This window comes from Pelophylax lessonae (genome assembly GCF_965119305.1).
Source record: "Pelophylax lessonae genome assembly, chromosome: 1".
Lineage (NCBI taxonomy): Eukaryota > Metazoa > Chordata > Amphibia > Anura > Ranidae > Pelophylax > Pelophylax lessonae.
The window spans coordinates 302982171-302999247 of NC_138768.1; the positions used below are offsets into that span (position 1 = coordinate 302982171).

General features: G+C 43.8%; 1 protein-coding gene across 1 annotated transcript in view; it reads right to left on the reverse strand.

Moving 5' to 3' along the window:
• Positions 1 to 17077, reverse strand: part of RBM19 (RNA binding motif protein 19) — a 148705-nt gene that overhangs the window by 11867 nt on the left and 119761 nt on the right. Inside the window, exons 22-23 of the mRNA XM_082253230.1 lie at positions 6643 to 6748; positions 8 to 128 (exon numbers count right to left, since the gene is read on the reverse strand). Coding sequence (XP_082109356.1) covers positions 8 to 128; positions 6643 to 6748 — 227 coding nt within the window. The remainder of the gene's footprint in view (positions 1 to 7; positions 129 to 6642; positions 6749 to 17077) is intronic.

A 17077-nucleotide genomic window follows, 5' to 3' on the forward strand; every position in this document is an offset into this window, starting at 1 on the left:
TTCTTACCGTGATACTGTTCCGCTGTCTTTCTCCTTAAAGCCTCCAAACTCTCCTCAGTGTCCGCCCACTCCAGAACCAACCTTCGCCCATACAAATGTGTACTGTGACATAGAGCATTAAAAGCCCTCTGTGTTGGGGGAGAGGAACGGAGTATTAAAATTAAGATCAATAACTTGACAATTACACAAAATTGAAAATCGAGCATTTAGGAGATCTAGGTCTAGGCTAGGAAGTATGGAAAATGAGAACAGGAAACCTTAAATTATAATGCAGTACAATGTTTAATAAATTATAAAAGCCAACTTAACTTCTAAAAGGCAGATTCCAAAATGAATTATTGCTACCTAGAGCCTGGAATTGGTATACTCCCGTTGGTTTATGAAGGTCAAGCTTTCTATAATAAAAGGTCTCAATACAATAAGAATAGAGAGACATCAACGTAAATTACCATTTCCTGGACATTGCACATAAACATTCACTGGTGTCCACACATTCTGGGTTGAAAATTAGGCATGGCTCTTACTTGAAGGCCCCATTCTGTGAAAACATCCTATACTATAGATACAATACAGGGAATGCTGGTTGAAGACATCTGGGATCACTGCATAAATGCCAAGTGGTGCTTAGCCTGGAAGCGATTGTGCAGCAATATAATCAATATGTACAACTCAAAAGAACAAAAATCAACGCTAGAGTAGAACAGTGGCAGCTGGCATTAGGTCAATATATAAATCTCAAATAGTGTTTCAAAAAATGTCCCACTCAAATGTGTACAACACAGTACCTAATTAGTGCATCTAGTTAATATGTGTTAGTAAGTGACAAAAGAGCATAAAATGTCCAAATAATTTTTAATATTAGAGTCCAATCAGCGATCATGTGAACCACCACTGAAGTGAAAAAGAAGAGTCCTCTATATGATCTCCCCAGTATATGAAACAATAAAGTTCTTTTTGTGTATAAATAATGGTGTCTTTTTCCTTAAATTCCACCACCAAAGATAATTAGAGTACATTCCTAAGTGTCCTCCAAGCCAACACCACTATGCCCTCACCGGATATGTGCTTTCACTATGCAGATGATTATAGGAGTGTTCCAGAATTAATGAGTGGTTTGCAACACCCAAAGTGTCCGCCACACTGACAACCCTGTTTACTCAGTAAATAGCAGTGTGTGTGTGTGTGTGTGTGTGTGCTTTTGAATCTATATTGCGCTGCATTAAATAAAAAAAAAAAAAATATATATATATATATATATATATATATAGTATCTCACAAAATTGAGTACATACCTCACATTTTTGTAAATATTTTATTCTATCTATTTATGTGACAACACTGAAGAAATGACACTTTGCTACAATGGAAAGTAGTGAGTATACAGCTTGTATAACAGTGTACATTTGCATGATCCCCTCCCTTCGGAGACTGGTCCGTCACATTTAGTGCCGTCACATGAAAAGAAATAATAAAATATTTACAAAAATGTGAGGGGTGCTCACTTTTGTGAGATACTATATATATATATATACAGTGGGTACGGAAAGTATTCAGACCCCCTTAAATTTTTCACTCTTTGTTATATTGCAGCCATTTGCTAAAATCATTTAAGTTCATTCTTCTTCCTCGTGAATGTACACATAGCTCCCCATACTGACAGAAAAACACAGAATTGTTGACATTGTTGCAGATTTATTAAAAAAGAAAAACTGAAATATCACATGGTCCTAAGTATTCAGACCCTTTGCTCAGTATTTAGTAGAAGCCCCCTTTTGATCTAATACAGCCAGGAGCCTTTTTGGGAAAGATGCAACAAGTCTTTCACACCTGGATTTGGGGATCCTCTGCCATTCCTCCTTGCAGATCCTCTCCAGTTCTGTCAGGTTGGATGGTAAACGTTGGTGGACAGCCATTTTTAGGTCTCTCCAGAGATGCTCAATTGGGTTTAAGTCAGGGCTCTGGCTGGGCCATTCAAGAACAGTCACGGAGTTGTTGTGAAGCCACTCCTTCGTTATTTTAGCTGTGTGCTTAGGGTCATTGTCTTGTTGGAAGGTAAACCTTCGGCCCAGTCTGAGGTCCAGAGCACTCTGGAGAAGGTTTTTGTCCAGGATATCCCTTTACTTGGCCGCATTCATCTTTCCCTCTATTGCAACCAGTCGTCCTGTCCCTGCAGCTGAAAAACACCCCCACACCATGATGCTGCCACCACCATGCTTCACTGTTGGGACTGTATTGGACAGGTGATGAGCAGTGCCTGGTTTTCTCCACACATACCGCTTAGAATTAAGGCCAAAAAGTTCTATTTTGGTCTCATCAGACCAGAGAATCTTATTTCTCACCATCTTGGAGTCCTTCAGGTGTTTTTTAGCAAACTCCATGCGGGCTTTTATGTGTCTTACACTGAGGAGAGGCTTCCGTCGGGCCACTCTGCCATAAAGCCCCGACTGGTGGAGGGCTGCAGTGATGGTTGATTTTCTACAACTTTCTCCCATCTCCTGACTGCATCTCTGGAGCTCAGCCACAGTGATCTTTAGGTTCTTCTTTACCTCTCTCACCAAGGCTCTTCTCCCCCAATAGCTCAGTTTGGCCGGACGGCCAGCTCTAGGAAGGGTTCTGGTCGTCCCAAACGTCTTCCATTTGAGGATTATGGAGGCCACTTTGCTCTTAGGAACCTTAAGTGCAGCAGAAATCTTTTTGTAACCTTGGCCAGATCTGTGCCTTGCCACAATTCTGTCTCTGAGCTCTTCAGGCAGTTCCTTTGACCTCATGATTCTCATTTGCTCTGACATGCATTGTGATCTGGAAGGTCTTATATAGACAGGTGTGTGGCTTTCCTATTTAAGTCCAATCAGTATAATCAAACACAGCTGGACTCAAATGAAGGTGTAGAACCATCTCAAGGATGATCAGAAGAAATGGAAAGCACCTGAGTTAAATATATGAGTGTCACAGCAAAGGGTCTGAATACTTAGGACCATGTGATATTTCAGTTTTTCTTTTTTAATAAATCTGCAACAATGTCAACAATTCTGTGTTTTTCTGTCAGCATGGGGTGCTATGTGTACATTCATGAGGAAGAAGAATGAACCTAAATGATTTTAGCAAATGGCTGCAATATAACAAAGAGTGAAAAATTTAAGGGGGTCTGAATACTTTCCGTACCCACTGTATATATACAGTGGGTACGGAAAGTATTCAGACCCCCTTAAATTTTTCACTCTTTGTTATATTGCAGCCATTTGCTAAAGTCCTTTAGGTTCATTCTTCTTCCTCATGAATGTACACATAGCACCCCATACTGACAGAAAAACACAGAATTGTTGACATTGTTGCAGATTTATTAAAAAAGAAAAACTGAAATATCACATGGTCCTAAGTATTCAGACCCTTTGCTGTGACACTCATATATTTAACTCAGGTGCTTTCCATTTCTTCTGATCATCCTTGAGATGGTTCTACACCTTCATTTGAGTCCAGCTGTGTTTGATTATACTGGTTGGACTTGATTAGGAAAGCCACACACCTGTCTATATAAGACCTTCCAGATCACAATGCATGTCAGAGCAAATGAGAATCATGAGGTCAAAGGAACTGCCTGAAGAGCTCAGAGACAGAATTGTGGCAAGGCACAGATCTGGCCAAGGTTACAAAAAGATTTCTGCTGCACTTAAGGTTCCTAAGAGCACAGTGGCCTCCATAATCCTCAAATGGAAGCCGTTTGGGACGACCAGAACCCTTCCTAGAGCTGGCCGTCCGGCCAAACTGAGCTATCGGGGGAGAAGAGCCTTGGTGAGAGAGGTAAAGAAGAACCCAAAGATCACTGTGGCTGAGCTCCAGAGATGCAGTCAGGAGATGGGAGAAAGTTGTAGAAAGTCAACCATCACTGCAGCCCTCCACCAGTCGGGGCTTTATGGCAGAGTGGCCCGACGGAAGCCTCTCCTCAGTGTAAGACACATGAAAGCCCACATGGAGTTTGCTAAAAAACACCTGAAGGACTCCAAGATGGTGAGAAATAAGATTCTCTGGTCTGATAAGACCAAAATAGAACTTTTTGGCCTTAATTCTAAGCGGTATGTGTGGAGAAAACCAGGCACTGCTCATCACCTGTCCAATACAGTCCCAACAGTGAAGCATGGTGGTGGCAGCATCATGCTGTGGGGGTGTTTTTCAGCTGCAGGGACAGGACGACTGGTTGCAATCAAGGGAAATCATGCGGCCAAGTACAGGGATATCCTGGACAAAAACCTTCTCCAGAGTGCTCTGGACCTCAGACTGGGCCGAAGGTTTACCTTCCAACAAGACAATGACCCTAAGCACACAGCTAAAATAACGAAGGAGTGGCTTCACAACAACTCCATGACTGTTCTTGAATGGCCCAGCCAGAGCCCTGACTTAAACCCAATTGAGCATCTCTGGAGAGACCTAAAAATGGCTGTCCACCAACGTTTACCATCCAACCTGACAGAACTGGAGAGGATCTGCAAGGAGGAATGGCAGAAGATCCCCAAATCCAGGTGTGAAAGACTTGTTGCATCTTTCCCACAAAGACTCCTGGCTGTATTAGATCAAAAGGGGGGTTCTACTAAATACTGAGCAAAGGGTCTGAATACTTAGGACCATGTGATATTTCAGTTTTTCTTTTTTAATAAATCAGCAACAATGTCAACAATTCTGTGTTTTTCTGTCAGTATGGGGTGCTATGTGTACATTCATGAGGAAGAAGAATGAACCTAAATGATTTTAGCAAATGGCTGCAATATAACAAAGAGTGAAAAATTTAAGGGGGTCTGAATACTTTCCGTACCCACTGTGTATATATATATATATATATTTTTTTTTTTTTTTAATTTAATGCAGCGCAATATAGATTCAAAAGCATAATGCAGCGCAATATAGATTCAAAAGCAAAAAAAAAGTCCAGCCAAATGAATGAAAATGACATAAATATAGCTCCAGGAGCAGTGGCATCATAAAATACAAAAAGATAGCCGCCCATTCTGGCTGCATGACGTCAGCACGTAGCCTCCGCACATTTTGTGCGAGGGCGTGCCCTCAGGGGATTGCAGCGGTGCTTCACTTCAGTGGGGGTCCACATGAACACTTATTGGATTCTTATACCAATTCGTAACGGAATATTATTTGGACATTTTATGCGACTTTGTCACTTCTTACTAACATATATTGGATATATATATATATATATATATATATATATATATATATATATATATATATATATATATATATATATATATATACTAGATGCACTAATCTGGTACTGTGTTACACACATTTGAGCGCAGCATTTTTTTTGTTAAACAATATAACCAATATAAAGAATAAGGGTTAAAAAAAAAAAAAAGACACTTAAAAAAACTGAACCTGAGGTGTGTGTTGTGTGTGTGTGCGCGCTATAAGTGGTTAGCACTTCTGCTTAGCAGCGCCAGGGTCGCAAGCTCGAATCTCAACCCCAGCACTACCTGCCTGGAGTTTGCATGTTCTCCCTGTGTGGGTTTCCTCCCACCCACCAAAGACATGCTGGTAGGTTAATTGGCTCCTGGCTAAACTGGCCCTAGTGTATATGTACTGTATGTATGAATATGAGTTAGGGACCTTAAATTGTAAGCTCCTTGAGGACAGGGACTGATGTGAATGTACAATATATATGTAAAGCGCTGCATAAATTGACAACGCTATATAAGTACCTATAATGCATACAATAAATAAATATAAATTTCTACATTGAATCCAGTTGTTTCCAAAAGTGTAGTTTTACACCATATATAAATAGTGAATCTGTTAAAACAAAACTGGTAGATACAAATTTTAAACAGTATAGTTTTTAAAATCATATCCTCATAAGACCAATGATAAAAGTATTGTATATGTATGTGCCAAGTGATTTTCTGCTATGTTAAAAAAAAACATTGACTTTCTTATCAACCCCACAAACAAAGCTGAATATAACAAAAGTCAAATAGGTCAAGGAGGTAAAGCATTATGCACAGGTTTAAAGGAGACCATCCTTTTTCCCATGGGTCACAGGTTGCCTTTGCTTGTAGTGTATCTTGTGTCAGAGGTAGCAGAGGCGGTGGCATAACAGATTTGAAGACAGAGACCGGGTCGAGACACAGTGTGAGCCAAATATTATCAGAACTGAGAATGTAAGAGTACAAATGAGGATGTAATTGGAAGGTCTTGCTCAACATAAACAGCATCTAAACATCACCCCCCTCTGCCTGTTTATTTACACAGATGCATCACTTGTTAATTGAGAAACAGGCGGTGTGAAAACAGCTATTTAGGGGGGAGGTGGGAATTTGAAAACAGGATCCCCATGTCTGGAGGGAAGAAAAAAGTGAAGCACAGAAGATAATGGAAAAGAGCTGCAGAAAAGACTAGCTGAGGCACTGCTGTATAAAAGGTAGGAAGGAGCAAGGGGTGGGGTAAGACCTGTGTGTGAAAAGAACATACCGGCAAAGGGTAACCGAGTACTGTTAGTTTGCCAAGAGCCTCATTATCCTCATTGTTACTTAATGAAAGTGAGAGCTATATGCGGGAAGAGGATTTTAGCACATTGGTATCTATAGCCATGTAAATCAGTGTTTGAGCCATGCCTTCCCTTGACCTGTATTTTCTCACCTTAGCATCTTGTTTAGTTACAAAGTCCACAAAGCCAAAACCCCGATGTGCTCCTGTGCCAGCCATCTTCTTTGGTAGACGTACAGTTTTCAGTTCACCGAAAGTGCTACATTGAGGAACAGCAATAGATATGATGAACTAAATCTATATTCCAGCTGTCTAATACCATTTAAAATACAAGACACTAAATGTTTTTTTTAAGCTTTTTCCCCTTACAGTGGCCTTTTTTATGGGTTTATTATGTTTTGTAACCTAATTTCAACCTGGAAGAATGAGTAAACGCAACACTAAAATCTCATATAAGCTTTAACATGTCAATTAAATTTCAACATTTTCAAATCAAACAAACCTGCAGTTTACATTTAAATGATACACTGTCCATCAGATTTTATTTTTTTTTAAAAAGTTTAAGACACAAACAGACAAGGTAGACAAAGTATACCACAAAAAAAAAAAAAAAACCTGCAAACACATAGAGCATGGGTGTCCAACCTTTTGGCCTCTCTGGGCCACATTGAGTGTAGAGAAATTTTCTCTGGCCGCATATAAAATATATACTATAGTTAAGGCATGTAATAAAATGTCGCAGTGCCCCCCGCACTAATTTAACACAACTTGAGGATGATCAAATTAAACGGAATCAGTATACAGAGGTTTACTTCTTCAGAGAGACAATAAAGGAACACTCTAACCACCATGACCACTTCAGTGACTTGAAGTGGTCATGGTGGTAGGAGTCGGAAACACTGCACATGCTCGCCTCCCCCCCTCCCCTGAGCCTCTGCCTACCGTTAGTTGGAAGCTGCTGTGGCCGTGCCCCCGACCCGACTTCTTCTTCCCCAGCAAAAAACAAAATTGTCAGGGGGCAGTGGGCCGCATTGCCTGCGGTTCTGGGCCGCAGGTTGGACATGCCTGACATAGAGCATACCTAAACGCCAATGCAACAAATAGAGTAAATGGCATAAAGAAAGCTTATAAAAATATGACTCCAGATATGGGCCTTGCTTTTAAAGATAAACAAGGCAGTAATACCTAAAAGGGGTTGAAAGGTAACTCAATCCTGATGAAACTAAACCCCGGTCAGGCAGACCAACTAACATTTCAGGCACAACTGCCAGGAAAATTGTTTGGGATGCAAAGAAAACCCACAAATAACTTCATCGTGAAATACAGGACTCTGAAAACACGTGGTGTGGCTGTTTCAAGATGCACAATAAGGGGGCGTGGCCGGGATGTAGAAGGCGCCGGACGTGTCCTCTCAAAGCTCCTCTCCATCCTGATATCATCCGGCTCCATCCGTGGCCCCTGTGCCTCGGTTCACGGCGGTTTTGCCCTCCTCCGCATCGGGCACAGGTGGGGCACGAATGCCGGGGAGAAAATCCAGGGTTTCGATACCGACCCCGCGGCCTCAACGATCGGTCTCACCGCCATCTTGTCAGTGCAGGCCTCCTCCTCTCCATCAGCAGCCACAGGCACCCGAGCCTCCTCAAAGTCAGGGAAGATGTCTGCGGGGGCTGGGAACCCTCCTCTGGAACAGCCTATAGACTCAGGTACCGAGGGGTCATTACTGGGGGCCGCTGGACAGACTGGGGGTCACCTGGAGGGGGGGATATCACTGCTCCCATCCTGGCTGCTATAGATGCCTCTAAAACTGCCTTGATGCTCCGGATTGACAACCTGGCCTCTGAATGTACCCTGATCCGACATGATTTAGATAAGATAAGGGGGCACCTGACTGAAACTGAAAGCCGCATTTCTGAGGTGGAGGATGTCACTGCTTCCCATTCGGCGCAACTTATTGCTATGCAGGCCCAGGTGAATGCTATGGCAGACAAAATGGAGGATGCTGAGAATCGGCAGCGTCGCAACAATATCAGGGTGGTCGGATTGCCGGAGAAGGCTGAGGGATCAAATTCTACACTGTTTGCTGAGAAGTTCTTTTGTGATCTGCTCAAACTGCCTCCCCCTCCCCCGACATATGTGGTGGAGAGGGCCCATAGGGCTCCCACTGGCCCTTCGCCCGCCCGGGGCTGCCCCGCGCCCTTTTCTGGTCCACTTTTTGAACTTCCGTGACAGGGACCGCATTCTCTCTGAAGCCAGGAGACAGGAGGAGCTGCAGTTTGAAAACAGCAAGATAATGTTGTTTCCTGATTTCTCCGTGGAGACGCAGAAAAAACGCAGATCCTTTAATGAAGTGCGCAAACTCCTGAGGACCAAGGGCTTGAAATAAGGCATGATGTACCCGAGCCGCCTGCGTGTGGATTATAAAGGATCCGTCCTTTTCTTCAACTCGGCTGGGGAGGCTGCGGACTGGTTGGAATCCATTTAATCTCCTCTTGTGACCCTGCTCTCCCGGATTGTCTGGGGCTCTTGGTGTTCTGATCCGCTGTGCCCCCTACTTGGAGCTCCTGTCTACTAAATGTCTGGCTCTTCAATTGCTGCTGGGGGGGCCTTTACAGTTCCTACATTGATGATCCTGCCCTGAAGTTCCCTGGATTGCCCTGGGTTGGATCCTCTGCTTCTGTCCCTGGGGCTGTGGAGTGGCCTACAGTTAATCGGAGCTCTGTATCATACACGTAGTTGAACTTGACTTTTTTAATTTTGACTCTCACCGGGTTGGCTGCAGACGGAAAAGGTGATGCCCCATATGCCCGCGTATTGGGAAGATAATGTCTCGTCCACGGCTGGGGTGGTCCTGTGGGATGCTTTTAAAGCGGTCATGCGGGGTCATTTCATCTCTGCGATTAAGGCGTCCCGTAGAGAGGCTAATGCTGCTAGAGAGGCTGTTCTGCTGGAGGTCCGTAGGTTGGAGAGGAATACTCGGCTACTCCGGGACCGGTGACCTATGCGGCCCTGGAGGAGGCCAGGAGGCGTCTGGCTTTGTTGGATACTGACTTTGCGCATGCCAACCTTAAACATAGAGCGGAGTCACTTTTTGAGAAGGGGGACAAAAATGGTAAGCTGTTGGCTTTTTTGGTGGCGGATCAGAGGACTTCGATAAGTGTTCCATGTATTACGTCTAGTTCGGGGGAACTGGTTAGAGATCCGGGGGAAATCTCCCGGGTCTTTATGGATTATTATTCTGACACCTATTCACCCCTGCCTGCGTATGACCTGGAGGAGTTGGAACGCCTTTTGTCTGGGTTGCCGGTTCCGGTCTTGGAGGGTGAGGACAGTGCCTGGTTGGACAATGACATCACGTTGAAGGAAATTGAGAAAGCCATCTCGTCCTTCCCCCCCCAATAAATCACCGGGCCCTGATGGTTTCCCGGTGGAATGGTATCGGCAATATTCGGACTCCTTGGCTCCCAGGCTTTGTATGCTGCTTGTTTTGATCAGGGGGCCCTGCCAAGTTCCATGCTCGAGGCATATGTTGTTCTCCTGCCCAAGCCGGGTAAGGACCACACCCTGTGTTCCTCCTACCGTCCCATTGCCTTGCTCAATGTGGATCTCAAGATACTCACGAAGGTCTTGGCTTCTAGACTGGCGGTGGTCTTGCCTTCCCTGGTAGACATTGATCAGACCGGATTCATGCCGGGCAAGTCCACGGACACCAACCTTCGACGCTTGTTTACACATTTACAGGTGTCCCATGCCTCTGTTGGCACTAGAATGGTGGTGTCCCTGGACATTGCCAAGGCCTTCGACACAGTGGATTGGGTGTACATGGGGGTGGTGCTGAGGCGCATGGGGTTTGGTCCTAAATTTTGCAAATGGATTTCCCTCTTGTATTCTTCCCCGCGTATGGCGTTGAAGATTGGATCGTCCCTGTCTCCCTTTTTTGCGGTGGGTAGGGGGACTAGGCAGGGCTGCCCTCTTTCACCCTTTCTGTTCTCCCTGATGATAGAACCCTTGGCTATTGCCTTGCGCGCGTCTCCAGAGGTGGGTGCGCTGGAAGTGGGCTCCATTAAAGAGTGTCTGGCGCTTTATGCGGATGATATGCTTTTATTCTTGAAGGATCCCAATGCTTCCCTGCGGGCGGTCTTCACTATCCTAGATACTTTTGCAAAATTCTCTGGCCCAAGGGTTAATTGGGATAAATCCACCATGCTCCCTATTGATCCCGGTGCTATTGCTGCAGCTGATGGAGCGTTGCCATGGAAATGGGTGACTGAGTTCACCTACCTGGGAGTCAGGGTGTCGGCGAGGGTGGCGGATTACCTCACTCTAAATCTTCACCCATTGCTGGATGTCTTTAAATGCAGGGCGGAGGTGTGGCGCGACTTACCTTTGTCGGTTCTGGGGCGCATTCATTTGGTGAAGATGAAACTTCTCCCTGTCTTTCTGTATTTCCTTAGAAAGGCTCCGGTGTGGGTCCCTCGTTCCTTCTTCCGCCGCGTTCATGGCCTGATAGGTTCCTTTATCTGGGGTAACTCCCCTCCTAGGATTGGTATGCAGGTGTTACAGGAGCCCTGGGGTCAGGGGGGACTGGCTTTACCCGATCTTTATAAATATTTCCTGGCCGGGCAGGGAGTGGTGGCACGTCGCTGGCTTAGGGGGACGATGGGGATTCTACCACGGTGCTGGAGGCGGCTGTTTTGGGCTCCTACGAGAGTCTTCGTCTTCTGCTACATCGGGGGTCCAAGGCTCACTTTAGGCTGACAGGAACGATGCGTTCCACCATCAAAGCCTGGGACCATATGCGGGTGCTGGTGGAGCCAGGAGCAACTGGTGTGTTCCCGGCCTCCCCACTGTGGTGGAACCCTAAGTTTCCTCATTTTGCCTCGATCCCTGATCCTGCCATCTGGGCTGTTAAAGGGGTGAAGTTGCTAGGGGATATTGTCTCCGGTGGAGAGCTGTGCACCTTTGATGCCCTGAAGGCGCGTTATGATCTACCGAATCAGTATTTTTTTCGCTATCTTCAACTCCGCCACGCATTTGTGGCGCAGTTCGGTTCCCCCCGAGTGGTGATTAAAGCTTCAACTCTTGAAACGGCGATACAGGCGGCGGATATGCAGAAACCCCTCTCGGAGTTGTATAAGGAATTGTTTGCTACCACTCCGCTAGCTGTACGTAGGTGTAGGGAACGCTGGGTGGAGGAGGTGCCTGACCTAGATGGTGATGACTGGGATGATATGTGGAGTTCCCCCTTCGCCTACCTAGTCTCTGCGAGGGACCGCCTGATTCACTTAAAATTTTTACATCGGATCTATTACACGCCGGCGAGGCTGGCTCGCATTTATCAGACGGCTTCGGCGGAGTGCTGGCGTTGCTCGCATTCTCCGGCAGACTTCAGCCATATCTTCTGGAGGTGCCCGGTGGTCAAGGACTATTGGGCATCTGTGTTAGCTTGCAGTGTGGAGGTGGTTAAGATTCCGGTCCCCAATTCCGTAGAGGTCTGTCTCTTGGGGTTGGTGGATGGCTTGGCCCCCGCGAGGGCCGTACTCTGGTCAGTCTGCTTCTTTTCTATGCTCGCAAGGCCCTGCTCTTACACTGGAAAAGCCCCTTGGCTCCCACGATCCTCTTTTGGAAGGGTCAGGTTAATAAAGTGACTCCGCTCTATAAGGCTACGTATCTCATTAGGGGATGTCCTCGCAAATTTGATAAAGTGTGGAAAATATGGATAGACTCCCCGACCTCGACCTCCGTTGAGCAGCCTTAGAGTTTTGTTGTGGTGCTGTTCAGGGTTACCTGGGGGGGGGGGGGGGGGGGGGTGGTCACGACCGTTGATATTCTCATGCTCATCGTGTTTTTTTTTTTTTTTTCTTTTCTTCGTATGCTTAGATGTTTCTCCGATTTTTGAACAAGGCATGAGGTTGCTGATTACTGTTTCTGTGCTGGACTAGTTTCTATGTTCTATGACCTTGCTCTTTTTTTGCTGGGACAGAATTGAGGGGTATTTATACTACTGCTGGAGGCTTTTGTTTCTGTGCTGGACATACTGGGTGGAGCCTGGGGGGGGGGGTGGGGAGATGTATGGGGGGTTTGACCTGTTGTCATTGTTTGTGAGTGTTGCCCTGCGTGGCATAGTGTTGTCTGTTATTTTGTGCAAAATTTAAATAAATACAAATTTTCAAAAAAAAAAAAAGATGCACAATAAGGAGGCACTTGAAGAAAGATGGGCTGCATGGTCGAGTCGCCAGAAGAAAGCTATTACTATGCAAATGCCACAAAGTATCCCGCTTACAATACACCAAACAGCATATAGACAAGCCTCAAACCTTCTGGCACAAAATCATTTGGAGTGATGAGACCAAAATTGAGCTTTTTGGCCACAACCATAAACGCTACATTTGGAGAGTCGTCAACAAGCCCTATGATGAAAGGTACACCATTCCAACTGTGAAACACAGAGGTGGATCACTGATGTATTGGGGATGTGTGAGCTACAAAGGCACAGGAAATTTGGTCAGAATTGATGGCAAGATGAATGCAGTATGTTATCAAAAAATACTGGAGAAAAATTTGCATTTATCAGCCGGAAGCTACGCATGGGACGTACTTGGACATTCCTACATGACAATGATCCTGAGTAAAAAAAAAAAGTATGTCTCTCATAAGAAATACAAGTGGACCTGTCATTGGCTAAAGCAGAATAAAGTGAAAGCTGTGGAGTGGCCATCTCAGTCTCCTGACCTCAATATCATTGAGCCACTCTGGGGAGATCTCAAACATGCAGTTCATGCAAGACAGCCCAATAATTTACAGGAACTGGAGGCTTTTTGCCAGGAAGAATGGGCAGCTTTACCATCTGAGAAGATAAAGAGCCTTATCCACAAATACTACAAAAGACTTCAAGCTGTCATTGATGTCAAAGGGGGCAATACACGGTATTAAGAACTGGGGTATGTAAGCTTTCGATCAGGGTCATTTGGGTAGTTTCTGTTGTCATTATGATTTACAAAAAATAGTAAACACAGTTGGTTGATAATAAATGGCTTCAACCAAACACTAACCATGAGTTAAAGAAAAGCTTGTGTTATCATTCATATTCTCTGAAAAATGGTCAAGAAATCATAAATTCTGCCAGGGTATGTAAATGTATGAGCATAACTGTATATTCAACTTGAAGGAATTGTGCAAATAGTTTTCATAAAAAATGGTTAGCATGGAAAAATAAAAAGGAATTCTACATATACATACACTGGATGCCTTTGAGTATTTTGTATAGTCTAAATATCCTTTGTATTCTTCCAAGCATTTGCTGACAAGTCACAAATTCTAACTGTATCTTGCCTAATGCATTTCCTCCAAACATCAGCTTCATCAATTTGCCATAATGTGGTATTTTCTTGGAATGCCTCAATGAGGAAAACTGACTTTATGGTCACTAGATGGTGTGGAGGATCAAAGGAAATAAACGTATTAGGTGGTCATTTCTGTTGGCTGTATACTAGGTATAAATATCTTAGAGAGAAATGGTATACGTGCCAGCAGAAGAGGCTAAAAAAAGAATGGGAAGAAAGAAAATAGGAGGGTAGGGATAGGAAATGGATGAATAATGTTCCATTCCAAACATCGGTCATAAAGTAGGAAGATTAAGCGTTTTGAGGATTTGAAATGTATTCAGGAGAGCCCGGTGTCCATGATCTGGTCTTGCACATTTTTCTACCAGGAAATTATTTCTTCTATTTTATGAATTTGGTTTAATTTGCAAACCCATTCTGCAATGGATGAAGTTGTGGTCGCTCAAAGAGTTATGGGATAACAGTTTTGTCTGCTTTGAGAATAAAGCTGTATTATCCCTGGTTTAATTTCCTTGAGGGATCCAGCTAGCATGGACAGCAGAAGAGTTGTGGAGACTTGGGGAAAATTCACCCTGTAACCAAGGTGTAAATCTGTATAACCTCTCCCACCCCCACCTAAAAATGAATGTGTAAGAAGGCATTCCTACCAGATATGGGTCATAGTACCAACATCCAAATGAGATCTTCAACATGTAGGAGATATCTGTGGGTCAGGTTTCTGCAAGACTGCTGACACCGGTACCAATAAGTTAATTTTTTTAAATTTTTCTCTTGAGAGGGTTGATTTACTAAACGCAAATATACTGTGCATTGCAAAGGCACTTGCTCCAAAGCTTAGTAAATGAGGTAAAGCTTCCTTTTGCAAAGAATACTTAATCACATGCAAGGAAAATAAAAAACAGCATTTTTGCTTGCACATGTTTGGATGATAAATATCAGCAGGAGGTTCCCCTCATTTCAGAGCTTCCTCTCAGATCTAGAACAACTGCACTTGCAGTGCACAGTATATTTGTCTTTAGTTAATAAACCTCATTGTCTTTAAGCAATTATAAAAGTCTATAATAGACAGTGTGCATTTGGGGCAGGGTTTAAATTTTGACATGCAGCTATGTCTTTGCAGACGCTACATATGTATCCACCTCCATAGGCTGCCTGCGGAAGGTTGGGGGACAGATGCAGATGCCAAAACAAAGGCCTCCTGCACGCAATACAAGAGCAAGCACCCATCTGAATGAGGCCTAAACCACATCCATTTCCTGTTTTAGGGTGACACCACCATCTCTAGCTCCCATTTGTGCTTATGTGTTGTCATCCTCTAGTACAGGCTTTCAATGGGGAATACAGGTGACTTTTTCAGTTCACGTTACAAAGACATAGTCCAATGCTGTCACGATCAAAAGCTCCCATACTGAGGGATATTATATCTTTGCTGGGCAACTGCGGGCCCATCTTTAAAGAAGAGGTATTGCTACTCCAGTACATTGGTATAGCACTGCTGTGTGCTTTATGAATGTGGATAGCACTTCACTTGCATGAAGCAAAGCAATCTCTATCCTAATTACAGGGCAAAAATGTTTGCCCAAAGAAGTAAGAGCATGTCACAGGACATGTGACAGTGTTCTTGTGAGTCAATCTGCAGGTCACTGCAGGCTCCACACTATGCTATTCATTTTATACTGTACATGGAATGTAAAATACCAGTGCAGTGTAGCATTCTTTTGGCAAAGGTATCTAGTTTGCAAAGAGTGTGACTTTATAAATAGTCACCAAAGTATAATCAATAATTTTACTAGCTTAACATTCAAATTCACATTTTTAGTGTGAACCCCATCTCATAACACTGCAAAAATTGAAAAAAAAAAAAAAGTATGTGATAAAAAAAAATGAGTTAATATAACTACCTTACCACTGGTCGCCCATGGCACCTAGGCAAGGTGGACCTGACCTTCCTTCTGTTAAAAGGGATGCTTAACTCAAATCTTGCTAGAAGATGCTACAGTGCTCTGTTCTATAGTGTCACTTCACCAGATTTGGGTTATTTTACATTTCCTGGCATCTCTTCAGGAGGATAGAGATGGAGTGCAAGGTCCACTTCTGAAAAAAGAGGTTCCCTGCAGAATCCTTTAGGGCTTTAAAGACGGACACAGTGCAGACTCATATCCAGCACCCTCATGAACATAGTAAGTATTTACTTAGCGCTTGACGCTGTCCCAGATATGGCACAAAATAAAGAAACATTCTTCTTTAAGCAGATCTATATCAAGACGTGTTATATATTCTTAAAATGCCAAGTGCTCCCTTGGACATCAGTTTGTACAAGGTATTAGGCCCTTTAGGCATGGGTGTCAAAATAGGGGAACCTAACATGCATTGCTAGCACTCCTTGATACTCAGCTAAAAAAGCAGAGTAAGCTGTACAGCAATTTACACACAAATGCACAGATTTAGCACAGGTACCTAAAAACTGTGTGATGACTTGAGCAGATGTTAAGCATGCAGAGAAACATATAAATCTATAACAGCTTTCTCCCAAATATCTTTGTCTATAATAAGATACAATTAACAGGTTTATTCTATAACACAACTCAAGTTCTTAGGTTTGCTGGCCCTTTAACTACCACGATTTCCCATAAAGCAGTTTTCAGAAGAATATATGAAACATTTTTCTTTGCCCTGCTCTCCCCAGGTCTCACTCCCTCCTCTACCTACAGTTCATGCTACAGGCAATAATCCTGTTACAGAAAAATAACAGAACGAATGTGGGATGCATTAAATCCTCGCAGGAATGTTTTTCTTACAAGAAAAGCCTTTACTGCCCCCGACATTAAATCTTGGAGCCAACTCCTTTCAGAGCCCCCTGAACACCTCAAAAGATGCTCCCCCCCCCCCCCCCCCCAGATCTTTAAAAATAGTGTTTAGTCTACACAATGTGTCCTCAGTGCATACCAAGAACGTAGAGAACAAAGATAGTCAAGCGTGAACACTGCAGTGTTGCCAAACAGTGGCATGAAAAAAGACACAAGGTCACTCAGTTCCATTGGGCACAACACTACATACACTGCACATCACAATACACAGATATTCACAATCAGGTGGTAATAAGATGACAAGATGTTGTAACATTACATACAGCATACTAATGTTTGACTCTCCCTACATATACTTGCTCAAAGCAGAATTCCAAAGCACAATACATAAGCACAATACCACATCTCCCCCTGGTGAACATTTTTTATTATAGCAACACA